The sequence below is a fragment of the Spermophilus citellus genome (genome assembly GCF_964194105.1).
Source record: "Spermophilus citellus genome assembly, chromosome: 6".
In the NCBI taxonomy this organism is placed as follows: domain Eukaryota; kingdom Metazoa; phylum Chordata; class Mammalia; order Rodentia; family Sciuridae; genus Spermophilus; species Spermophilus citellus.
The window spans coordinates 32,791,781-32,819,405 of record NC_138187.1 but is presented as its reverse complement, the minus strand read 5'-3'; the positions used below and the strand labels follow the sequence as shown (position 1 = coordinate 32,819,405).

The following is a 27,625-nucleotide window of genomic DNA, read 5'->3' as shown; positions in this document are numbered from 1 at the left end:
TCATCCGGGCTTCCTCCTGCATCTGTGGGTCAGAGAGGCAGTTCTGTTGATCTTGATGGGGTTCACACTTGTTTTGGGGGCTGGCTGGTGGGTGGCTGGTCTCTGCTCCATGTGGTCTCTCATGCCCAGCAGGCTAGCATAGCTTGTGTTGTGGTGGTGGCAGAACTCCAAGAAAACAGAAACAGATGAGGCTTAGGCCTCAGATAATACTGCTTCAACCACATTCTGCTGGCCAGAGCGAGTTCAGGCCAAGTCCAGATTCAAGGGGGAGGAAAACAGATTCTATATCTCTTTGATGGGTGGGTATGGAAATGAGGTTGGGAAATCTGTAAGGTCACATTGCAAAGAGCATGGATATGGAGAAGGACACAGAATTGGGACTGCTTTTTCAACTCATCTACCACCAAGACAAAATAAAATATTAAGGTCAATGAAACCAAATACGCAGGGACAAATATATTATTTAAAAAAAAACAAAGGTAACAAATGAAAGAGTCAAAGAGTATTACATCTATTAAACACAACAGGGACAGGACAAGGGGTAGTGACCCCAAAACTTTACATTAGGCATGAAAGAAATCAAAAAATATCCTCAAGTTGATAAGAATATTACAGGTTGAGTATCCCTAATCTGAAAATCCAAAATGCTCTAAAAAATATGAAGCTTTTTGGATGCTGACATGATACTACAAGTGGAACATTTCACACCTGAGGCTCTTGTGATGGGGTCATAGTTAAAACACAGGGACACTAAAAATGTTGTATAAAATTGCCTTCCGGTTATGTGTATAAGGTGTTATGACCCATAATTGGATTTTATGTTCAAGCTTGGGTCCCATTTCCAAGATATCTCATTATGTAGATGCAAATATTCCAAAATCTAAAAAAAAAAATTGAAACCTGAAATGCTTCTTGTCCCAAGCATTGCTCCAATGCAAAATTTGGAATATGAAGTTGCTTAAGCTTTTCTGAACTATTTAATTCTTATTCCTTGGGAGGGGAAGATCAGATTTCTGAGTTGGACTCAGTATACTATCTATCCCCTCTTCACATGCTTTAGTAACTATGTGGGGCTGTTTCCTCCAAAGTTCATGTACTAAAAACTTAATCCCTGAATTTATAGATAGTAGGTAACTGGACATGAGGCTTTGAGGAGGTAATTAGGGTAAGTTGGTGTCACAAGAGTGGACTCCATGATGGGATTAGTAGCTTATAAGAGAAAACCAACCTGAATACACGTATTCCCTCACTCTTACCACGTGGTGCCCTTTACCATGTTGTGACACATCAAGAAGGCCCTTGCTGATGCCAGCATCTCTGATATTGGGTTTACCAGCATTTAGAACTGTAAGAAATGTTTCTTTTATTTACTACCTAGTCTCTGGTATTCTGTTATATTATCGTAAAACAGTCTAAGACAGGTGGCAAATCTTAGTTTAAATCTTTTAAAACACCTTCCTCCTCTCCTGGCCTGCTTAAAGTGACAAAGAGCAGCTTTCTGAAAGCACTTGACCTCTATGGATTTGGGTAGTAGAGCCCTTCAATCTTGTCTGATCTCAGACAACTGGAGAGGCCTCAAGGAAGAGATTAAGCTATGAACCTCTGGCTCCTTCATGATCACATCTCAAACTAGATCATTTAGCTTTGTAGCTTCCTACATTTTACGTTTGCATGATATGTTTTTCTGAAAGGTGATCCACCTACATAACCCACATCAAAGTGGGGAACACTGGTGGATAAAGGGTCAGCAAATACTTTTATAAAGAACCAGACAGCAGATATGGGTTCATTCTACTCATTTTTGCTACTGTAGCATGAGATGCTGTAGCTCTGAAATGAAATATGAACAATTAAATGAGGCTATGTTCCAGTAAATTTTACAAAACAGGCAAGGGGCTGAATTTGCCCTATTGGTTGTAGTTTGCTGACCACTGCCTAGACTTGTAACTTTCATAACTTTATTTTTTTGCAGCGCTAGGAAATTGAACTCAGGGCCTCATACATGCTAGGTACATGCTCTACCACTGAATTACATCCCAAGTCAGACCAGTGGCTTTCAAAGTGTGGCACCTGAGCTAGCAGCATCAGCGTCACCTGGAAGTGCCTTAGAAATGTAAGTTCTCAGGTTCTACTCAACCTCTGAGGTGGGGGCCATTAATATGATCTAACAAGTACTCCCTGGGGTACAGATAAATCTCAAAACACTGCCCTAAACCAATGATTGCATTAAAATTATACTTGAATATCTTAGGAAAATACGAGGGATTCTGACTTTCGACAGAGGACCATCATCTTAGAACTCATTACAGTGCCAGGAGACTAATTAACAGATGAAAGAAAGCCAAGACTTCCAACATCCCTGCTGCACTGAGAACTTAAGTCAAAGCTTATCTGAATAGACCATTTGACACTCGAAGTTCTTACTCCAAGATTCTTACAATGTTCTCATGAATTCCACATGGCTTTAGGATGCAAGTGGTTTAAAATGACCTTTTGAGGGCTGGGCCTGTAGCTCAGTGTCAGAGCGCTTGCCTAGTATGCATGAGATACTGGGTTTGATCCTCAGCACCACATAAAAATTAACAAATAAAGGCATTCTGTCCATATACAACTACGCTCAAGCGGTAGCGCGCTCGCCTGGCATGCGTGCGGCCCGGGTTCGATCCTCAGCACCACATACCAACAAAGATGTTGTGTCCACCGAGAACTAAAAAAATAAATATTAAAAATTGTCCCTTTCCTCACTCTTTAAAATAAATAAATGACCTTTTGATAGAGAGATGTTAGAGGTGTCAGTGACTATATCAGACAATCTCACTGAGACAATCAACTTAAAAGGTTTATTTTGGCTGTTTCAGTGAGTTTAGTCCAGGGTTATTTGATATCATTGTTTTTGGACCCATGGCAGGAACATGTGGCAGAGGAAAATTTGTTAAGGCCAGGAAGTAAAAAAGGTAGGTGCTGGGGTCCCACCATCCCCTTCAAGGCCACGCCCCCAATGACCTAACTTCCTTCCTCTAGGCCACACCTCCCAAAGGTCTCTCTCCTCCCAATAGCACCACAGGCTGGCAACCAGGCCCCCAGCATATAGACTTTGGGGTGACATTTAAGCTATAAACCACAGCGAGAGGTGAAAGTGTTGAACATTTTATTAAGTTTTAAAAGCTTTACATTTGTGATACACTAAGAAACAGCAGTGCCGCTTCTCAAAGACATTTTCTTTCAGTGCGTGGGTGAGGGCTTTAGGATTTGTGGAGTACTGCTATTATTTTGTTATATTCTTCACACATTCACATCCTAGGTCCAGGCCTGGGAACAGTATGCCATCTTCTTCCTTCAGGGAACACAAACAGTTATAACTCCAGATCCCAGTGTGGTGTTGCTGCACATTTGACTCTACAACATCAAGGGTGGGCTAGAGTTTGTTCTCAGGTGAGGAGGCCTTGAGCTTCCTCAGAGTAGAGGCTGAAGGAGGGAAGCATGGAACCACTTCTCATAGTGGGCCTAGAATGCAGTTGTGCATGGGTGGTAAAGTATACACAACAAACTCTAGCATCTTAATACACAGATTGTTCTGTGGCATTAAGAACATTCTCACGGGCTGGGATTGTAGCTCAATGGTACAGTGCTTGCCTCGCTCACGTGAGGCACTGGGTTCAATCTTCAGCACCACATAATAAAGGTAATGTGTCCATCTACAACTAAAAATTTAAAAAAAAAAAAAGAACATTCACTTGGTTATATAGCTATCACCACCATCCACCTCCAGAACTTTTTCAATTTGCAAATCTGAAATACTCCCCACGTTCAACACTGATTTCCCATTTCCCCTCCACTCCGACCCTGGCATGTACCATTCTATTTTGTCTTTATCAGTTTGACTACTCTAAAGATGTCTTAGAAGTGAAATCAAATCACATTTGTCTTTTTATTTACTAATTTATTTATTGAAGTACAGGGGATTGAACCCAGGGGTGCTCTACTGCTGAACTATAGCCCCAGCTCTTTTAATTTGTTGTTGTTGTTATTTTTTGAGACAGGATCTCAGTAAGTGGCCCAGTCTGGCCCCAAATTTGTGATCCTCCTGCCTCAGCTCCTGAATAGCTGGGACTACTATGTGCCACTGTTCCTGGATTATTTTTAAAAGCAGTTTTAATATACATAGAACATTATCCTTAAACCGTGAAAATGGATATAATGGGTATAGCGGTTACTTTTAGAGCTCTTAGATGAGTCCCAGAGATATAAAGCCATATGGGATGTGTCTCCTATTTGTGAAGTTTTCTTAAGAATCTTTAACCCACAAAGATGAAAGATGGTCATTAAGTGTGTCCCATGCTCCCCATGGTTCATGTGCTGAAAGCCTCGTTCCCAGTATGCTGGTGTTGAGGTGGTGGAACCTTTAAGAGATGGTCCCAGTGCAAGGTGGTCAGGTCACTAGAGGCCTCACCCTAGGATCCTTAATGTTCTCAAGGGACCCCAGTTAGTTTTCACAAAAGAAAGTTGCTATGAAAAGAAGACTGGTCCCCGAATCCCTTTTGCCTCAAGTCTTGCCATGTGACTGGCCCACCATCATGTGCTCCCACCATGATGCCATCCACCATGTTCTGATGTAGTCAAGGAGGCCCTCACCAGAGGCCATACAGATGAGACTGCCCAATCCAGGGCATTCAGCCTCCAAAACGGTCAGCTAAATAAACCTCATTTCTTTGTGAGAACCCAGCTTTAGGTATTTTGTTATAGCAACACAAAACAGTACCTAATATAAATGCAAGTCAAAACCATAAGATACTACTTCACACCCATTATGATGGTTATGATTTAAAAAAAAAAGGTCAAGGCTGAGGCTCAGTAGTAAAGTGCTCACCTGGCATGTGTGAGGCACTGGGTTTAATCCTCAGCACCACATTCAAGTAAAATAAAAGTATTGTGTCCACCCACAACTAAAAAAAATACATATAAAAAAAATCAGACAATAACAAAGATTTGAGAAGTTAGAAAACCTGTATAATGTTGGTAAGACTATAAAATGGGACATCCATTGTGGAAAACAGTATGGTAGTTCTTTAAAAGTTAAAGATAGACCTGCCATGTGATCTAGCAATTCTCCTTCTGGGTATCTATTCAAAAGAATTTGAAGCAGAAGATACTGGGGAATGAAATTGACCAAATTATGTTGTGTGCATGTTTCAATATGTAAAAACAAATCCCACTAGTATATGTAATTATAACACACCAATAAAACAGAATTTTCTTAAAAGCCCACCTTGAAAAAATAGAATTGGAAGCAGGGACTCTAATCAATATTTGCTTACTCATGTTGATAGCAGCATGGGTCACGGAAGTTAAATGGCATAAGCAACCCAAAGGGTCCATTAGTGGAAGACTTATAACAAAGCATGGGGTATACATTCAATGGAATATTATTCTGTCTTGAAAAAAGAATGAAATTCTAACACAGATTGTTAGATGAATGAAACTTGAAGACATCCTGAGAAGCAGAAATAAGTCAGTGCAAAAGAACAAATACTTTATGGTTCTACATAAATGATGCCCCAAGAGTAGTCAAATCTACAGACAAAGTAGAATGGCAACTACCAAGAGCTGGAAATAGGAGACCTTGGAGTTAGTGTTCCCTGGGTATGGAGTTTCCGTATGGGAAGATTAAAATGTTCTGAAGGTGGATGGGTTAAGATGGATGGTTGTACATAACACCACTAAGCTACACTGGTATTACAGGGGTATACTTCATATTATAAACATTCTACCATAAAACCTTTTAAAAACATCTAATATCTGATCATTACTCTCTGCAGTTGCTGAAAATTTAGAAGCCTTGTGTTGAATGCTTCACCCAACATTGTGTTCCAGAAAGAGACAAAATGGCTTTTCAGAAATTAGACCCGACTTCACTGTTTGCATTCTTCAGTAGAAAGTCTCTTTAGTACCTACCCCATGTTCTCCCTCTCCACCCCTCCCCAACGCAGGCAAATGGTTTTAAGCCAGAGGCGTCAGGACAAGCCCCTCTGGTATTAGACCAGCTTCCTGACACTCCAAGGCCAACTAGACAGCAATGGTAAGCAGTCACCAAGCTAAGTTCAGAGGAGGGTCAGGAGGGAAGCCCATCTGCCTGGTCACCTGACTCATAGCAGCATCACCAGCAGGGTGGTCACTAGCAGACGTGGGCTGCCAGCATGGACGGGCACTTCTTTCCTCTTGGAAGTCACTTACCTCACCAAAGTGTTTCTCGATGAGGTTCTGAGCAGCCTGGCTGATCTGATGGTTCTCGTGCAGTTGTAAAGCCTCAATCCTGTCGATCCCACCCAGCTCTTCTATCAGAATGCACATGTTTTCCTTCTCACATATTCTCTCTGCTTTCTGGAGGCCACACAAAAGATAATGAGACCCTGGGCAGTGTCCTAGGGAGGTAGAACCTTGCCAGCCCTCATGGGAGTGTCCCTCAAGGGAATAAAACCAAAAGCTCCTGGTCCAGCGTGAGCAAAGTTTCATGTTCCCCAGATTGATTAGAAAGTGCATGATCTAGCCAGGCATGGTAGCTCACACCTGTAATCCCAGCAGCTGGAGAGACTGAGGCAGGAAGATCACAAGTTCAAAGCCAGCCTCAGCAAGTGAGGTGCTAAGCAACTCAGACCCCATCTCAAAATAAAATACAAAGTTGGGCTGGAGATATGGCTCAATGGTCAAGTGCCCCTGAGTTCAATTCCCTGAACCTGCCCCCCTCCAAAAAAAAAAAAAAAAGAAAAAAAAGAAATGGCATGATCTTACCATTTCAGATATTTATGATTTGTAAATATACCGTATCATATATTGGTATATAATATCATAAATACATATATAAATGTATGTTTATATAAAACATTTACATAAAATCTATGCATTTCTTTGCCAAAATACAATATTTCTAGACTACCAATTCATAAGGGATGGTGGGGGTTTTTTTTGGCTGAATATATTACTGTCCCTAAATACAACATTATCACTGTTTAGTAGACATTCCCTTCTAACTAATGGACGTTGTTTTCAATACAATTTGAAAGAATGTTCTAGAAATGCTATGTAAGTGCAAGCATTTTGCTCCGATTTCCTTAGAAAGCTTTAAGAGATCAATCAAGAGACCCATAGTCACAGAAGCCCCACTGTTGTCTACGTTGAGCGTAGACAACATGAGTGAATTTAATCCAACGCCAGTCATTGGCTTATTCATCCAAGGTTATTCATTCCTTCAAATGTTTATCTATCTTATGGGTGAGGCTCACAAAGCTAGAAATACAGAGATGATTTAGAGAAGGTCTTTCTATAACTCACTGTTGGGGGCAGCCAGTAAATAATTGTTAGAGTAAAAATTACAGTGTCATAAACAATCAGGGTTGAGCAATAGAAAATGCATAGGGCAGGTTTCGAAGGGATCACAGATCCTGAATGAATGGCCCTTTGTCAGAGGTATCTTTTCTTTGGGGATAATAGCATTCCTAAAAGAAGGGACAGTAAGGACAATGTTTTGAAGGCGAATGCCACATATGAGAAAAGAGTCGTTCAGCCAGATACCATATTTGGGGAACACAGAGATAAAGCCTGAAGGTTGTAAGCAGTGACCAAAAAAAAATGTTGTATGGATCAAATCAAACATAATGCAAGCCACATCGTTCACTCAATGAGAGTTTGAGCTACGTGTCTGAGCCTTGGTATCAAGAAAATGTGTTTTCATAAACTTTTCATGTCCAACTTTGTCTACTGGCTGCTGAGTCTCCACCCTTTATCTGTATGATTTGCTCACCGTCAGGATGTAATTAGGCTAGGTTTCAAATCTGGCCTCCACTGAAGTCTGTTCATTTTAAGATGGTTACATGAAAAGAAGGCTCAAAGTAGATTTTTAAAAGGAATTTCCTGGTGTTACTTTGAAGCTCTTCTAATGGCTTAGCCATATATAAAAGGAGCTTAATCAAATGAATATAGCCAGCCTCCAAGATGGCCCCAAATGATCCCCAACTCCTGGTATTTATGCCCTGTGTAGTTTCCCATTGGATTGAATAGGGCTGTCTTGTGTAAGCAACAGGGTGCTGTTGAAATGGCATATGACCTCCAAGGATAGGTCATAAAAGACATTGGGACTTCCAGCTTGCTTTAATTTGGCTTGCTTCATAGATGGCCAGCTGCCATGATGTAAAGATGCTCAGGCAGCCCAATGGAGAGGTAAGTGACTCACCAGCCAGGTGAGTGAGCCAACTTGGAAACTGATCCAAGTGGAAGCCTTCAGATTATATCAGCCCAGGCTGACATCTTGACTGAACCTCATGCAAGACCCTGAGCCAGAACCATCCTACTAAGCTGGCCCCAGATTCTTTTTTTTTTTTTTTAATTTTTTTATTGGTTGTTCAAAACATTACATAGTTCTTGATATATCATATTTCACACTTTGATTCAAGTGGGTTATGAACTCCCATTTTTACCCCGTATACAGATTGCAGAGTCGCATCAGTTACACTTCCACTGATTTACATATTGCCATACTAGTGTCTGTTGTATTCTGCTGCCTTTCCTATCCTCTACTATCCCCCCTCCCCTCCCCTCCCCTCCAACCCCAGATTCTTAACTCCAGAAAGTTCTGTGAGATACTCCATGTTGGATTTAAGCTACACAGGAATGATGTGTTAGGCAGCAATATAGACCTAACACAAATAACATATAAACACTGGCTTAATTTTGCTTTATTATTTCAGAACTAAGACTTTTCTAGAATTCTAGTTCCATCCTTGGTAGTCCCTTTCCCTAAGGACATAGCTGAATGGGACAGGAACTTCAGGGTGGCCCCACAAGATTGACCACTGATAAATTGCTGCCTCTTCCAGGATATCCTATGTTTTAATCTTTCTAAACACTGAGTAGAATTGTCTAGCACTTCTAAAATACAATTAACTAATTATTCTAAAATAAAGAACTTGTGACTTTGATCCTGTTTCAAACCTTCCACTAGTTTCCTGGCCTCACTCAGAATAAGTCAGCATCTTCACAGACCCTACATGACCCAGCCCCTGCCTGCCTTCAGCCTGATCGCCTATGATTTTCCATTCATTTGTTCTGGCCACACCTCCTTCTTGCTACTCCTTTTGCCCAAGACGTCCACATCTGGGCAAAGGATCTTTCGATTTTTTACTCAAATGCATTCCTTCTCCTGACCACAGCCCATTGGACAGCTACATCCATTCCCGACCCTGAGCAATTAGTGACTATCCCTGATCTGATAGACTATCTAGAACTCCCTCCCTGGTGTGTCTGTCCCCCACCTCACTAACATATAAACTCTACCAGAACAAGGACTTGGCACTGGCATATTCTGAGTATTCCCAATGGCGCCTGGCACAAAGTCATTCATTTGAGAAAATGAAGGCAGTCATCCTTCATTGAGCTGCTTGGTTTTGTGTTGTCCACAGGACATGTGGTTAGGGAGGGTGGAGAGGAAAGAGCATCCTACTTGAGTTTGAAGCACCTAATTCAATGTTTTAAAACTAGAGACTTCTGTTTACACACCAACCTGTTCAGGAGAGCTCACCTGGAGAACGTAAGCGATGACATCCAGAATGATGTTAACCATCCTCACGTCCGGGACGCTGAGCAGATTCAACAGTGGCCCCATGACTCCAGAGTGGACAAGCCGAAATATCTGGTCCACCGTGGCCCCCGAGACGAAGTTAGCCACTGTCCACACGGCCTCTCTCTGAACTCTAAACTCTCCCTGCAGAGACAGAACATTGACCTTCTCTACTTATCCCAAAGAACCAAAATACAGCAATGCTGACTTGGTTCACTTTCTGGGTGGGATGGTGACAGTCAGGACTTTATGTGCAATTTAGTAGAATGCCCTGGCTACCTGCCTCTGGTTCTGGATCAGAAGATGGCATCTAAGAAACCATGAAAAAGGAAACCGTTCCAATGGGTCCTTGGGGGTAGTTTCTCAGGTCAAGTAGACTCATTTCCCTATGTCAGGCTACAAGGAAACTAGAACCAACATAATCCAGGTAATCCACATAGATTAGGAATTGTGCTTGGCCTTTTTCTGACTGAACCCAGGGGTACTTAACCATTAAGCCCCAACTCAAGCCTTTTTTTTTTTTTTTTTTTTTATCTTGAGACAGGGTCTTTCTAAGTTGCTGGGGCTGGCTTGTGATCCTCTTGCCTCAGCCGCCTGACCCTCTGGAATCAAAGGCATGCTGCACTGCACCCAGCTCTATGTTTTTATTCTTCCTGACCAAGTAAAACTTTGGACACATTCTGTACTAGGTCACACAAAAGTGATCTATGGGACTGAATCAGCCCAGAGGCAGAGAGAAAGACCACTGAAATATTACTCAATGAATCTCTTTTTTTAAGCAGGTGGGTGTACCAGGGACTGATCTCAGGGATACTGAACCACTGAGCCACATCCCCAGCCCTATTTTGTATTTAATTTAGAGACAGGATCTCACGGAGTTGCTTAGCACCTCACTGTGGCTGAGGCTGGCTTTGAGCTTGCAATCCTCCTGCCTCAGCCTCCCTAGTCGCTGGGATTACAGGTGTGTGCCACCCCGCCCAGCTCAATGAATCTTTTACATTTCTAAAAAGCACTTGGCCCAGAAATAGGGACCTAATTTATCATGGATCCTTCTATTCCTAGGGAGAAGGACTTGCTCTCTCTTTTTTTTTTTTTTTTTTTGGCTGAGGCAAACTAGCCTCAGCATTGAACAAAAACAAAAATAATGAAATAATGTATGGTGCCAAATGAATTATATTTCAAAAGACATGGCTTGAAATATGAGTACTATCTGATTCATAACTGGATTTTTAAAATTAAAACAGTTACAGATTCAGGTATGATGTAGAACAGGTAGTGCTCAAATGATTGGAACATGCCGTGACCTAGACTGCACACCTGCCTACCTTTTCCTACTTGACATGCACCTGGGAACCCAACATCCAATGTCAGAACAGAGAAATTTCTCTTCCCCATGCAATGACTCCTGCCTTCTCACCCCCAATCCGCGCTAACCACTCCTGACTATAGATGGTTTAAATGTAGCAAAATGAAACACTGATAATAATTGCTCCAGGGAAGTAGGAATCAGGAGGTGGAAGGAAGCCTTATTATATTTCTACTTTTGCATTTCAATTTTCCATTTAGATCACCTCTTTCATCAACTTTATTTGTATATCGAAAAGCTATCTTTTTATTTTCCAGTGTATGACATCACCATAGCCTGATAAGATTTTCCTCTTAAAACAAAGCAAAATCTCCTCCCTCTTGGCAGGCATATTCTTTGACCATGCCATTAGAGATAAGCCATTATTTACTAGCTCAAGATTTTTATGGATGTGTGAGCTGTGGGGTAACCTTTTCATGGAACAATGTTTAGTCTTCCAGATATTTGATAGGCTCTTCACAATGGAAGCCCCCTTCCTTTTTCCAGACAGATTCATAGCTTTGTTGTGATCTCAATTTCCTTTTCAGCCTGCATCTACATCCCTGAAGGAATCAGGGCCATAGGAAATACTCTCTTGCTGTGGACTTTGAATGTGCCACTTACGTCCTTTAGTATGTCCACCAATGGCGGCAGCATGTTGAAAGCAATCAGCTGCTGGATGTGCTGGTGAGGCCCAGCGGCCACATTGCTCAGGGTCCAGGCTGCTTCCTTCTGGATGGAGATACTAGAGTGCTTCAGGAGCGGGGCCAGCACAGTTAGCAAGCCGGCATTGATGGCCAGCTGGGTCTGGTGATCTGTTCCTGTGACAACATTCCCCATCGTGCGGAGAGAAGGGATCTGGAAGAACAAAGTTAGAAGTCTAACCGGTATTGCAAATCTATCACAGTAGAAAGTGACAGTCACACCCGGTTCTGTGCCCTCCCAAACATCAGTCATGCTATGGAGTGAGCTCTCTGAAAGCTCATGAACCAGAATTAAATCCACAATTCTTATTAATTCCACACATCCATGGCTGTTCTTACATAGTTTCAAGGTCTGGCCAGTTTCCTAAAAGTTCTAGCTTAAGTAGGATAGAGGTCAAGGGATACCTTTATTAGGAAATGCTGTGGCTCCTTCTACTTTCAACTGGGGAAAACACTAAACTGATTATAGCATTGATCATGTCATAACTTCCACTGCATTTGTATTTGGCCCTAGTATCAAACTTCTTTATATATTTAAGTGGAACAAATGAGATTATGGTGGCATTTCTTGGTGTATTCATGTACCCGCTTCATGATAATTGTAAAGGTCAATGATTGGTCTCAAGGCAGCAACTCTCCTAGAGAGACTGACTGTGAACTTCTCTGGAATTCTCTGCACTGTAGTGGCAGTCCCCAGGAAAGCCCATCCAGAGTTCTAGAGTTTTCCTAGCCTATTAGGCTACATATCTGTTACTCATGTGAGAGGCCAAAGCAGGACTGTTGGCCAATCACAGCCTTGCCAGGACAGCTCCAGTTGAGTCCCAGAACTTTTATAAGAAGTGCTTCTTTTCTTATTCTCTTAACTCTGTGTCCCCAGCTCTATTCCCAAACCAATCTTAACATCTGAGAAACACTACCACGCTCAGAACATGATTGCTAAGGCTGCACAATCTATAATATTAGGTATAAAAATCAAGAGGGGCAGAGTAGAGGTGAGTGAATATACCCACCTCTCTCAAAACAGTATATTATATAGGTGGCACACGTTTAATAACCTATCAAAGTGTTTGCTAATAGTTTTAGTTGCCATTTGTCTATATCAAGGTAACCTAAGAATATGGATTGGGGGAATGATTTTTTTATATTTGTATAAGAAGTTCAATTATACAGTGAACTTCGCATGCACGCACGCACATGCGTGAGCACACATACACAGTACAAACCAAATTGTTTAAATTCACATGTACAGACCCCTAGAAGGAAAGACATAAAAGTAGTTCCCTGCATGGTAGGTTATAAGCAATTTTCACTTGGTGGTTTTCTATATTTTTTCCAGTTATCAGGTTAAAAAGTAAATCCTTTAGTCAGGTACACTGGTACATGCCTATAATCCCAGGAATTTGGGAGTCTAAGGCAGGAGAATTGCAAGTTTGAGGCAAGCTCAGCAGCTTAGCAGGACCCCACCTCAAAATAAAATTTTTTAAAAAAGGATTGATGATGTAGTTCAGTGGCAAGATGCCTCTGGGCTCAATCCCCAGTACCACAAGAGAAAGGCCCTTTAACAACCACTATTATTTTTAGATCAAAATAGACCCAAATCTTTGGTTAGAGGATGGCAAAGACCAGGGAAATGCAGATGACATTCTTTGTTCCAAGCAAAGGATTAGAGCCAACTGTGGAGAGACCAGGGATGGGGGAACAGAACCTTGCAAAGTGAATCTGGCTTTCAAATTTGAATCTCAAGGCCCCTACAGAGACGGGTGGGACCCAGAAAGACGTTTACCAAGATACTGAGTTCCGATCTGGTCATGAGGTCCACCAGCCTGGGCAGGACCCCTGTGTGGACCACTTGCCCGATGCGTTCATTGCAGCCATCGGTGAGGTAGGACAGAGCCCAGCAGGTGTCTGAGAGAACCTCATTGTCCTGATGCTGCAGCAGTTGGGAGAGGATAGGCAGCATTTGCCTCACCGCTTCACTGCAAGGATATGGGTTCTTGTTCCGGCACAGGTTGGACAAGGTCCATGCGATATTCCGCAGAAATGTGATCTGTAACGAGGAGAGCTTCCAGCATCAGGTGCAAAGGAGAGAAAATGCAAATCACAGCATTCCCTTCCCATCTTTGATCAATATTATTGATCAGCATGAACCAAAGCTTTTGAGCTTCAAATAGAAACTTGTTCTAGGCAGTGGTGTATATTGGAGACAAAAAGAACCAGCTTTTTATTTCATATTTGAATGTTAGATGGAGGTTTCTTATTTAAAAAAAAAAAAAGTTGTAGTATTCTTTACCCACTCTAGGGGCAATGGATGATCTAATTTGTTTTTCATTGGTTAAAAAAAAAAAATCAAACACAAATCATTTGGTCTTTTTGCCCGTCTAAAGCTCTACTGGCCTGTCAATCATATTTCTGATCTTTTATTTGAAATCAGTCTTCCCTACCCTACCTCTGAGTCCTATCACTTTCTGCTTTTAAAAATCCAGCCTCTATCATCATCTGTCTTTGATGAATTGCTCCCTCTGGGGTAGAAACGTGTGCCAGGGCCTTCAACACCCTGCTCCTCAATCCTGCCATTGGCTCTTCTCCAGCCCCTGACCCACAGTATGAGGAGGGATGGGACCAAGTCCTGGGGGTTCCAATGTTTAGGAGTCAGGCAGAGCCCAGCAAGAGGATGGGGAAGAAATGGCTCACTTGACAATAGAAAACCAGGTTCAGTGTCACAGTTCCAAGAACAACTTTTTCAAAAGGAAATGGCTGGCAAACTGTAAAGAGCCGCCTAGTAAACCATTTTCAGCCTTGCAGGACATGTGTCTCTAACTGTGACAACTCAAATCTGCCCTCATCTTACAACCATGGCCACGGAAGATATGGAAACCAACAGCATGTGACTGTAAAATTCTACAAAACAAGCACCAGCCAGGTTCAGTTTGGTAACTGGTGTTGCCTAGCTGGACCCCCAACTGGATGTCCCATATGCGTATGATCATCTAGAATGACACATCCATGAACCTGCCTTTGCTGTCACGGTCCCCTCTGACTAACCTCTGCTATATGTCTAACGAAAGTTCTGATTCCTTTTTCTCTCCCTCTTCCTTTCTCTAGGAGGACAATCATCCAAACAACCTATCCAGAAGCCCGGAGCACCCCTGCTTCCCTCCGTCTTCCATGTCCAGTGTCACTGCAACCCTGTCCATCTGCCTCACCAGCTTCCTCTGCTACAATCCCACCCCAGGCAGCCAGGAGGGTCTTTCTGAAAGATCAGACCACCTTCCTTCTTGCTTTGACATCCTCATCCTGGTGGCAAAGGGAAGCCTTTGCCACCAGGATGACGTCCAATTCCTTTGCCCTACCCACCATCTTACATTTCTCTCTCCTTGCAAACTCCCTAGGTCATGGCCACCTTTTTCCAAGTTCAAATACATCCTGTGTTCTCCCGCCTTGAGGGTGTTGTACTTGTTCCCTTTGCTTCTTTGCATTTTTGTTGGAGGCAAGTTGAGAACCCAATTCCTAAATCCAGGAGTTTTCTGTTGTTACATGTTGATCAACTTTGACTCTGAGCTTCAAACCTAGACCCTATCACCCATGTACAGAACCGGAGCATCATCACATCTTTTGGTGGTCCCTTTGTGGGACCTCTTAGTCATCAATGTTTGCAGGATGATGAGCTTTGAAAAAATTTTAATGGACCTCTGTTAATACCCCCAAAAGAAAGATCAGTGCTACTGGTCCCTAAGGACAACTTTGGGTCAGTCTTTTACCAAAATGAACCTCTGTCCTAGACCCCTACTATCATAAGGGACTAGGGAGCAGCCACATGATATGGCATTACTTATGAACTACTTCCCCAATTTCCCAACCCTGAGAATTGGTCACCTAGCTAGGTCTTCTCCTTTGAAGACACTCACTGGTATGGCTGACGAAACCAGGGCTAACAGATGTGGAATGGCATTGCTCGCAATCACGACATCTCTGAATTCTGAGCCATCACCTACAAATAGATCAGAAGATGACATTCAAAGAGAACAAAGTGGGTGATACGCTTTTAAAAAGTTTATGCAAAGACGAGACACGAAAAGACATTCTTGGGGGTTTGGCAAGTAGGTAGTATAGTCATGGACTAGATCTGAGGTCACCAAGGTATCCACTGGGTGAACATTCATGATATGACAAGCAGGCACCACACAGTACCGCTTGCTAAAAGAGGAGGCTGTGGACACAGAGGAGAGAGCCAGCCTGGTCCAGGAGGCACACCGTGAGTGCTGGCAGCCTTTCATAGTGCTATTCTCAGGAAGATTGAAGTTAATGCAGACCCAGAAGATACAGGTAGCGGGGGCAGAAACTTACAAACGCAATTCAGAACAAAATCTGGGAATCGATAGAGGCTGGCAATCAGCCATCTGCATCTCTGAGTAGTGTCCCTAGGAGTCTTACCATTGAGGCAAGGCAGAAGTCACATTATACCACCCAGGCTGGCCTGTACTTGACAAGACCCAGAAAAATGAGAAACACATCTGAAATAGATGCATCATTTCTGCAAGCATTTGTTAAAGCAGTTACTTTATATTCTGTTTGCTAATTCCAATATCTGAAGTCCTTGGAGATCTAATCATACTTGTGTTTCTGCAGACTCCGTCATGGTGGGTTGCTCCTTCTCCAAACTTGAAATTGCTAATATTTGGCTGATCTTAATTTGTCAAAATCCTGAGGCACCCAATTGAGGTCCCCCCATAACCAGAGAGCATGTCGATTTACTTCAGCCAGGAATCTGGGGGCTTCCAGCCCTACAGCACTAACTCTCTACCCTGTGCTTTCTCAGACATGCAGCCATAGCCAGAGGTCCCCAATCTACACAGTTTTAGGACTGCATTTTTGGGGAAGAGGTTTTACCCCAAGCTAAGGAGACTTTTTCTACCTTAGTGCCTTCACTGGAGGAAGAGTTCTTTCAGGGTCCTGGATCATGCAAGCATCCAACAGAAACCCCAGTACTGCATGGGCCAAAGACTCTGCTTTAGTTCCTGAAGCTATTAAGATTTGAGGCTGGGCTGGGGTTATGACTCAGTGGTACAGTGCTTGCCTAGCATGGGTGAGCAATTCCCAGTCCTGCATATAAATAAATTAAATAAAGGTCCATCAACCACTATTAAAAAAAAGTAAGATTTGAAGCTGTGTGATCCTAGTATTGGCAAAGGTCCCTGCAGCCTGTCACATTAGCATGCACTTCGTCATCTAGTTTCAGTGTCAATGTTTGGTCTCTGAACTTGGTTCTGAACTTTGAAAGAGCATATGATACCTTTCCCAGAACTTCTAGGTTTTCATACTGGGAAGGATTCCAGAACATGGAGAGCACCGTACTACCCAAAGAGCTCACGTCGCACACCACGTGTCTTAGCCCACTAAGAACAGAGCCTCACCAGCAATATTCCCGAGCGCCCACACAGCTTGCTCGCACACGGTCATATGGGGAGAAGACAGGAGCTCAATCAAGGGCAGGACGGCGCCCCCTTCCACCACGGCTCGGGTCTGATCCGAAGTTCCAGAAGCAATGTTGGTGAGAGCCCAGGCTGCCTCGAACTGCAGGAAGGGATGGAGTGACCACTTCAGGAACTCCACCAGCCTCGGGATGAGTCCTGCTGCAACAAACGATTTCAGGGGAGGGTTCCGTTCCCGGGACAGCATTTTCCTATGAAAGGAAAGACAGGGGAGTACAGGGAGGGAGACCTTCAGGACCTCCTTCTAGATGTTCTTGGCATTTCTAACATCACAGAAAACAAACAGCAGGACCCCACAGCCACTTAACTCAGCCTATAGCACTGTGCAGCCACCAGGCAATATTCTCTTTGCATATTATCTGTGAGCTAAAGGTCCTGTAGAGGCTACAGTAAATTAAGCAATTCATCTCTGATAACATATTGCATCTTTTCTGTTGCCTTCTAAACAGTATAGCATAGAACCTTAGTCTTGCTTTTAGAAGGACTAGCCTTCTCCTGTGTTTTATGAGCATTTTCTCAAAGCCAAGAATCCAAAGGGGTCATTAGAGCTCATTTCAGGCTGTAAACCTGCAAATAGCAAAAATCTGCTTGGTGATACCTGGCTGCCTGTGTTGCCTGGAAACATACAACTGGATCAGAACTATTCACACCTTTGATTATTTCATCCAGAGTGAGGTCAACCTGCAAAAGAGAGACACAGTCAGGCCAGAGTCTTTGCCAAAAGAGAATAAATATCACCTAGTCTACTCATCTATCCTGGTTTCAACAGGATGCCCCTTTGTGCATGCAGGTCTATAGTAGGGAAGGGGGTGCATAGGTCATAGGTCATAGTGGATACTCTCTATGCTTAAGGGAGGAATAATTCACTTGGATCTTCCGAACCCTTTTACTCTGTGCATTAACATAATAGTGGATATCAGAAAAACAAATAGCAAGTGAGGACCTTCAAATTAACCATCTTCTGTAAAGGCAATGAGAAAACTGACAATCTCAAAGCAAGTAGAAAAAAAGGAAATAATAAAGACTAAAAACAGAGATTGAGAAAATAGAGAAAAGTCAATGAAAGTAAAAGTTGGTTCTTGAAAATAACAAAACTACATTTAGCTAGACTTACCAAGAGAGAAAAGAGAACCAAGTCATTGAAAATCAGAAATTAAAGTGAGGGAATTACTCCTGAACTTATAGAAATTAACAAAAGAGAAATAGGAGCAATGACAACAAATTAAATAGTTTAGATGAAGTAGACAGATTCCTAAAAATGCATAACCACCAAAAGTGATAATAGAAAATCTGAATAGAGCTATAACAACTAAAAAGATTGAATTAGGAACTATAAAACATCCCTCAAAGAGACGTCTAGGCCTATATGGCTTAATGGTGAATTTCCCAAACATCAGAAATAACACAATCTGGCCAGGCACGGTGGCACATGCCTATAATCCCAGTGGCTTGGGAGGCTTAGGCAGGAGGATCATGAGTTCAAAGCCAGCCTCAGCAAAAGTGAGGAGCTAAGCAACTCAGTGAGACCCTGTCTCTAAATAAAATACAAAATAGGGCTGGAGATGTGGCTCAGTAGTTGGATGCTCCCGAGTTCAATCCCCATACCCTCCCTCCCCCCAAAAAAGAATACAAACTTTTACAAATTCTTCCCCTGCCCCCCACCCCCTGCAAAAAAAAAAAAAATAGAATGGGAACTTTCTAAGTCATTATTTGAGGCCAGCATTACCTTGGTAACTGCATTAGTACATTTTCTGTGGCTATAATAAAATACCTGAGGCTGGGTAACTTACAAAGTAAAGAAGTTTATTTGCCATATGCTTCTGGTGGCTAGAAGGTCAACATCCCATGGTATTGGTATCCCAGTCAGGGCCCCTTGACTGCTTCACAACATGACACAGTAATGGAAAGAGAACAAATGGCATGCAAAAAGGTCAAGCTCATGTACTAGCTTTACTTTATAACTATCTACTGTTGTGAGAACCATGATCTTGCAAAAACTACATTAATCCCTTCAGAGGGTGAGGCCTCCAGTGACCTAATTACATTGCATGAGGCGCTACCTCTGAATCGTTCTACCACCTCAACACTACCACACAGGAAAGAACAAGTTTCCAGTTCATAAACCTTTGAGGGTGGGAAACACTCTCACATCATATTTAAACCCTAACAATACCAAAACAACCAAAGCCATGATGAGAAAAGAGAGACACATACCAATATCCCATATCACTACAGATGCAAAAAATCCTCAACAATTGTGTGCATTTATTCCCAAATGCCACTACTACGTGGCATTCATATCTTTGGAATTAATAAATATTGAAATGTTTTGAAAATGAACAAAAACTTTTACAGCTACCGAGTTTCCTATAAGGTAGTAGTAGTTGGTAAACTGCACGGCGTTCGTGATAATGTGAAATAGGAGGTAGTCAACGTCAGATCAATTGCTGGTTTTTCATATGCTGTCTTGAAGTGCAGAATTCTACTAAACATATCACTGTTTAGTGCATCTGGTATATTTCTGAAGAGGCTTTCAGGGTAGCCTGGGCAGACCTGCCCAGTTTATAAGTTGATGGTAACATAGTACATAAATCCAAGGAAATAAGATCTGTAAGAATTGAGGACCAGCTTAGGCTTACATGATGGGTATTAGGTTAGGAAAAGAAAATTTCCAATCATTCAGTCATAGTCTGTTTAAGCAGACTTACATGTAAACCAGGATCATCTCTATACAAGTTTATTATAGGTTGCTTTAATATCTTATATGAAATAAGAGAAAAATATATAGTTGTGCGTACCCTCTTGTTTTATGCAAGCCAGTTTTTACATTGTGAGTGTGTTTCTTTGTGCTGGCTCTGTATTGTGTATTGAGAAAGGAAGTGATTTTTGCATCTATGATATTACAGAGCTCCTCAAAGTCCACCCTCGTGATAGTCTGGGGACATAAGACAGCCAGGTATCTTGTGGGCAGCCTCTGAATCAGTATTTTGGAACCGAGAGGGTTTCACTTTCTTTTCCAGACCCTAGGATGCTAAACCATTTAAGAAAATAATTTATTCCAAGCAGCTAAAGCATGTGTTAGTTTAAAGGTGTCTGCTTATTTGGTTGAGCAACTTAACTGGTAAAGTGTTATTCTAAAAAAAGGAAATATAAAATTGACAACTATGTAAATACCCATGGTCTGCAGAAACTGCTTCTCTACAATAATACCAAAGTAAGTAATGGAATTTTTTTTTTTTAAGAGCAGGTCTGCAGTAAAAGATAGTATTGTCTTTTTTAGTCCTCCTGCTCTCAACTCTCATCATTTCTTAATATTTTGCCTTTAAATATGTGAGTCTTAGTGTAAATAACCCCAAATGATAACTATTTCTAGAACAGCAAATATATTAAATTCTTGCAACTTAGGGAATTTACCTATAGTTGTTAACATTAATTGCAAGAAATGGCTCTATACTAGAGAAGTAAACACATTTTTAAAAATGGAGTTTTGATATAGAGTAGAACCAAAACACTCAGTAACATTCATACACAAAATTGAGTGAATAAAGTTGCAGATCAACTTAAAAATCAATTTGTAAGCAAAGTGACTTTTGGGAGTAGTGATTGTTTTATATTTCAATAGTATCAAGTTTAAAAATTAGTTGTAAGACACTGTCTTTCTATGTTATATTTTCCCCAGGGATTGAACTCAGGGACATTTAGCCACTGAGCCACATCCCTAGCCCTATTTTATATTTTATTTAGAGACAGTGTCTCACTGAGTTGCTTAGCACCTTGCTGTTGCTGAGGCTGGCTTTGAACTCACGATCCTTCTTCCTCGGCCTCTGGAGCTGCTGGAATTACAGGCATGCGACACTGCACTATGCTCCCAAGTATTTTTAAATAACTGGTAATCTACACTTGAATAAAAAAGATTCCTTGGTATAAAAAAGTCCTCAACAAAATACTGGAAAACCAAATGTATCAACATACGAAACATTCATCATGAGATTTAACCCAGGAATGCAATCATGATTCGACATATAAAAACCAATGTAGGCCAGGCACGGTGGCACATGCCTGTAATTCCAGCAGCTTGGGAGGCTGAGGTAGGAGGATCATAAGTTCGAAGCCAGCCTCAGCAACAGAGAGGTGCTAAGCAACTTATTGAGACCCTGTCTCTAAATAAAATTCACAATAAGGCTGCAGATGTGGCTCAGTGGTTGAGTGCCCCCAAATTCAATCCCCAGCACACACACAAAAAACAAAAAAACCCACAGAAAACAAAAACAATGTAATACCCTCTATTAGAATAAAAGGGAAAACACAAATCTTTTCAATAAGTTCAGAAAAAGCATTGGACAAAATTCAGTACCCTTCCATTATAAAAACAAACTAGGAATTTCCTTATACTGATAATAGCACCTATAAAAATCACACAACTTAGAATCATACTTAATGGTGAAAGCCTGCAAATTTCTCCCCCTATAATCAGGACTAAGACAGGATATCTGTTCTGCTCCTTGTACTCACATAGTATTAGAAGTTCTAGATAGGCTATTTAGGCAAGAAAAAGAAATAAGGTACATCTAGATAAGAAAGGAAGATATAAAACTATTTCTACTTGCAAATGACTTGATCTTAGATACAGAAAATCCTAAGTAATTTGCAACAAGAAAAATCCTAAACTAATAAACAAGTTCAGTTTCATCGCAGGATCAATAAATAGAAATCAATTTATTTTGGGGCTGGGGATATAGATCAGTTGGTAGAGTGCTTGCCTTGCATGCACAAGGCCCTGGGTTCTAACCCTAGCACCAAAAAAAAAAAAAAAAAAAAAATCAATTATATTTCTACACATTAGCAATGAATAATCCAAAAATAAAAATAAAACAATTTACAATAGAATAAAATATTTAGGAATAAAAGGTACAAGACTCACATGCTGAAAACTATAAAAAAATTAAACAGCATCTAAATAAATGGAAAGACTTGACATTATTAAGATGGCAATTTTCCTCAAATTGTTTTATAGATCCAATGCAATTACCATCAAAATCTTAATTGTCTTTATTGAAGACATTGACTAACTGATTCTAAAACTCATAGGGAAATATAAAGGACACAAAACAGTCAAAATAATCTTGTAAAAGAAAGCTCACGGTTCCCATTTTCAAAACTTACTACAAAGCTGCAGCAATCCAGTCTCTGTTGTACTGACAAAGATAACCATATTAGGTTTTTGACAAGGGTGCTGAAATATTCAACAGGTAGAGAATAGTCTTTTCAAGAAAAATGGCACTGGGACAGCTGGATACCACACACAAAAGAAGCTGAACCTTTAGTCATATGGTTTACAAACATTAATTTGAAATGGATCAAAGATTTAAACATACGAGCTAAAACTAGAAAACTCTTAGAAGAAAAAAAAAATAGGCAAAAAAAAAAAAACCCTATGTGATTAGATAATAGGTCTAGTACCCAAATTAGAGAAAGAACTCCTACAACTCAATAAAAAATATAAATTACTTGACCTTAAAAAAAAATGGCTGTAGGGTTTGAATAGACATTTTTCTAAAGAAAAACACAGCCAACAATCATAGGTAAAGATGCTCATTACCATTAGTCAATAGGAAAACATATCAAAATTACAAGATATCCCTTTGTACCCACTAGAGAGTTGTTTTTTTTTTTTAAAAAAAAAAAAACAGAAAACAAATATTATTAAGAATGTGAAAATGTACAACTGTGTGGCCACTTTGGGAAATAGTTCAGCATATTACTTTCCTATTACTGCTGCAAAAATTATCACAGCCCCAATGACTTAGAAGGAACTTGGTCTCTTACTGTTCGGAAGGTCATTTTCACTGGGCTAAAAGTTCAGGTATCAGAAAGGCTGATTCCTCCTGGAGGCTCTCAGGGAGAATCCATTTCCCTGCCTTTTTCAACCTGTAGTGGGCTCACTTGATTCCTTGCCTGCAGCCTCTCCCTCCATTTTTTTTTTAATATAAGTAAAATAAAGGTATTGTACCTATTTTTATGTGGCACTAAGGATAGAACCCAGTGCCTCACACATGGTAGGCAAGCACTCCCCCACTCAACTACAACCCAGACCATCTGCCTCCATCTTCAACTTCTCTGACTTCTCCTTTGTCCTTATAAGGACCATGTAATTATGGTAGGCCTACCCAGATAGTCCAGGAAAATCTCATTAAGATCCTTAACTTAAATTGCAAACTCCTTTTTGTTTTAAGGTAACATTCACAGATTCTAGGGCTTAAAAGACAAGAGATTAGGGGACCATTATTCAGCCTACCACAAAGAGTTAAGCGTAGAATTAGCATATAACCCAGCAATGCTTCTCCTCAGTATGCTCCCAAAGGAGCTGAAAACACTTGCCCAAGCAAAAATGTGTGCACACACATTAATGGCAGCATTAATCTTAACAGCCCAAAAAGTGGAAACAACCCAAATGTCCACCATTAATGAATGGATGAACAAAATGTGCTCTCTTCATATGATGGAATAGTGTTCAGTCAGAAAAAAATGAACCAGATATGTGCTACAACATGGAGGAACCTTGAAAACTATGCCAAGTGGAAGAAGCTAAGCACCCAAGGTCACATACTGAAGGACTCCATTCATATGAAAGTCCAGAAGGTAAACTCACGGAGACAGAGAGTGGTCTCGTATTTGCCAGGGGCTGTGAAGAATGAGATATAGGAACTGATTGCTTAATGGGCATGGGGTTTATTTTTCAGGGGGAGTGGAGAGGAATGAACCCAGGGATGCTTTACCACTGGGCTACATCCCCAGTCCTTTTTATTTTGAGACAGGATCTAAGTTGTTGAGGTTGCCCTTGAACTTGAAGTTCTCCTGCCTTGGCCTCCCAGGCGGTTGGGATTACAGGTGTGCACCACCACACCTGGTTGGGCATGGGGTTTCTATTTGAGGTGATAAATGTTTTAGTGCTGATGGTTGTGTAACCTTGTGAACACTGGAAGTTACTTATTTTACACTTTAAAGGGGTGAATTTGGAGATATGTATATAAGATCAGAATTATTTTTTAAAAAATAAATATGCTAATATAGGATAAATAGGGAAACAATTTTTTTTCATTGTTTCACACCTTCCTCTGTTGGGAAGAACCCCAAGGACTACTCTAGACTAATGAAGTTAACTTGATATATATGGTTCTTGTCCCTATGGCAATTCAGAGAATGATCATATTCATTACCATGGATGAAAGCGGATGCGTTATTGAATCCACTTGACAAAATTGAAACAATCTCTGCCCTCAAAGAGCCCTAAGCAGCTGGAATCCCAGACACTGGGGAGACTGAGGCAGGAGGATTGCATGTTCAAGGACAGCCTCAGCAATTTAGCAAGGCCTTAAGCAACTTGGTAAGGCTCTGTCTCAAAATAAAAAATAAAAGGGGTTAAGGATGTGACTCAGTGGTTAAGTACCCCTGGGTTCCCTGGTACCAAAAAAAAAAAAAAAAAAAACAGGTGGGACTGTAACTCAGTGGTAGGATACCTTGGGTTCACTCTCAATATGTATGTATGAATGTATGAATAAATAAAAACACATAATGTTATCAAAATTCAAAATTCACAAAATAGGGATGACCTTAAAGTCAACCCAGGATTTATATACAGTGGAGTTGGGGAGGATGGAGGCTGAAAGATAGTGTTCAAGTCTTAGGAAAGATGTCATGTCCAGGGACTAGATGCCTCTACTTTAGAAGTAACCTCCATGAATCCTCATTCCCTAACCCACCAGACTTAGTGCAGCAAGTGAGTTTCCAGTTTGCAGTGGCAATTACTCCCATCAGACATGGATCCCACAGACTCACCACCATGTGTAAAGACCCTTAGCATTCTGAGGAAGGCACTTTGGCTGGAACCATGATTTCTTCACTCCTTCCTTGAAAGGCCCTAAATCAGTCTAGAAGCCCTGAATCTATTAAACACGCCCAAGCCAGAGAAACTCACTCAAGGATGTATTTTGCACACATCTGCTCTCAATGCCACGTTCTGACGTACCCTTTTGGCTATTTTTTCAGAAGCAGGATCAGCAGACACATGATTGATATTCCTTCTCTTTAAGACCTGCTCATCTTTCCTGGCCTTCCGAAGCTCCACGCTGACAATGATCCTCTGTTGTCGCCTCATCTAGGGAGGATAAGAAACAGTTGCAACAATCAGAGTCAGAGAGCACAGGATGCTTTGTCGTTTAGCCTTTGGAGCAGGTGGCAAGGCCTATGAGTTCATTTTTTACAGTTGCAATAGCCTGGAAGAATCAAGGTCACAGAACCAGTAAATCATCTCGGCCCTCCTCTGCTTTCTCCCAACCTTGTACCTCTAGGAAAAAAAATTCAATCTTCTGCCCCAAATTATAGGAAGGTCATGTTCATCCTTGACAGGCAGAATTCTCAGCCATAAAGACATGAGCAGAGCAATCCACTATCCAAGTCTGAGCATATCCTCATGGATGCTGATTAGTTTGGAAGACTATAAAGTCCTAATGGGCCTAGACCTTCCAGTGGTGGCCAGATTAGTGGGGTTGGGGACTCTGGTGGGCTACCCATGAACTAGATGCACCATCTCAGAGGTTTTACTTAAAGACATTGAAGGAAATTTTAAAAGAATTTTTAATTGGATTGGATAGAGAGAAATGATGGGAGAGGAGGGGAGGAGTAGGGGGATAGGAAGGGCAGCAGAATAAACATTATGATTGATGTATGTATATAGGTGACTATGACCAGTGTGATTCTGCAATTTGTACAATTAGAAAAATGAGAAATTATACCCCAATGATACAAATGTATGAATTGCCAAGATCATTGTAATGTCATGTGTAGACAATAATAATAATAAAAAGAATTTTTTAAAGACTTTTTTCCTTAAATAAGTCAACAATACACAGAAGTATTATGAATCCTGGAGAATGACCTAAACTTCTTGGATAAATTAGTTTATTTTATCTGTTTATTTTTATGTGGTGCCAAGGATCGAACTCAGTGCCTCATGCATGCTAGGCAAGCGCTCCACCACTGAGCCACAGCCACAGCCCTGGATAAATGAGTTTAAAGACTAAAATAGTGGTCTGGGGTTGTGGCTCAGCGGTAGAGCACTCGCCTCGCATGTGTGAGATCCTCAGCACCACATAAAAATAATTAAGTGAAATAAAGGCATTGTGTCCAACTAAAAAATAAATATTAAAAAGGACTAAAATAGTAATTACAATCATTTATTGCCTAATGATGGGAATGCATTAAGAAATGGGTTGTCAAGACAATTCTGTCATTGTATAAACACCACAGAATGTACTCACACCAACTAAGATAGCTATGTCATCACCAAGCAATGCAAGCTTACAGCACCACCATCATCTATGAGGTTGCTAGGTGGTACAAGACTGCAGAAATTAGTTAAGATGTATTAGAGACTTTTTGTTCCTTAAACAAATCATTTAATTCTTGCTTGAAAACAAGGTCATTAGCTGTTAAAAGGCAAAGGAGCACACCTTTGAGGCCCTTGGAACCAATGGTACCGTGGTCCTGTCACCAAATGGTACCTGCTTGTGAACAGAGGGTTTTGTACCTTTGTCTTCTCTCTTCTCAGCTGCTGGCCTTTCCTGCTGTTTCCCACAGAGAGGGTTCAGTTCCTTTGTCCTAACTGGTTTCCTTTAATCTGCAATGGTCCTAGAAGCCAGAGAGCCACGCTCACTGGAACAGTTTACCCTAACTGTGATTTGGTCCTGGACATGTCCTAACCAGGCTTCCACAACCAAGTGCTTCCTTCATCTTAAGCTGCCTTTCAGATTTCCAGTCTTATATGAGATGTCAGTCATGCTACACAGTTGGGGATATAGGAGTAGGAAAGCCATGAGACCAGAAAAGCTGAATGAGAGAATCCACACACACAGATTCCTGCCCACACCCTAATGTCCACCCTGGAAACAAGCCCAATAAACTGGACTTTTCTGTTCCAGTCCTATTTCTGCAAGGCATGCTACTGCCTTCATGCCAACATTTGAGTTCCTTGGTAGACCTCCTGCTGCCACAGCCTGGCATCTATAGACCTGGCCCTTCAGAGGCAGTGAGCAGCCCCATTTTCTAGATGAAGAAACTAGAACTCTGAAGTTACATAATTTAAAGGTCATATGGAAACCTTGATTTAGGCCCAAAGTTGTCTGGCTCCTAAGTCCATATACTTTTGTCCTCTCTGCCTTTAATATTTTATTTTGAAATTTTTAAACATGCAAAAAAAATTGAAAGAATCATTCAGTGAACATCTGAACCCCTAAACAAGTATTTTGCTAGAACTGCCTTCTCTCCCTGCCTCTCCACCTGGTTCTTGATGCCTTTCAACCACGCAATTTTCACCCCACTGGTCCCTGACAGACTGAAGCAGTTGCTTCATACTCACAGATGCATCTTTGCCTCGATACTTAAATTTTCTCAGCCTTTCTTCTGGAACATCTAAGGTAGACAT

General features: G+C 41.2%; 1 protein-coding gene across 1 annotated transcript; it reads right to left on the bottom strand.

Moving 5' to 3' along the window:
- On the bottom strand, positions 1–27,625 carry KPNA7 (karyopherin subunit alpha 7; the record flags this gene model as incomplete). The annotated part of the gene is made up of 10 exons (XM_081298170.1): positions 1–165; positions 6,232–6,378; positions 9,569–9,751; positions 11,577–11,810; positions 13,440–13,703; positions 15,562–15,644; positions 17,068–17,336; positions 17,744–17,826; positions 25,172–25,300; positions 27,560–27,625. 10 exons carry the CDS (start codon positions 27,623–27,625, stop codon positions 1–3), a joined length of 1,623 nt encoding a protein of 540 aa, XP_081154296.1.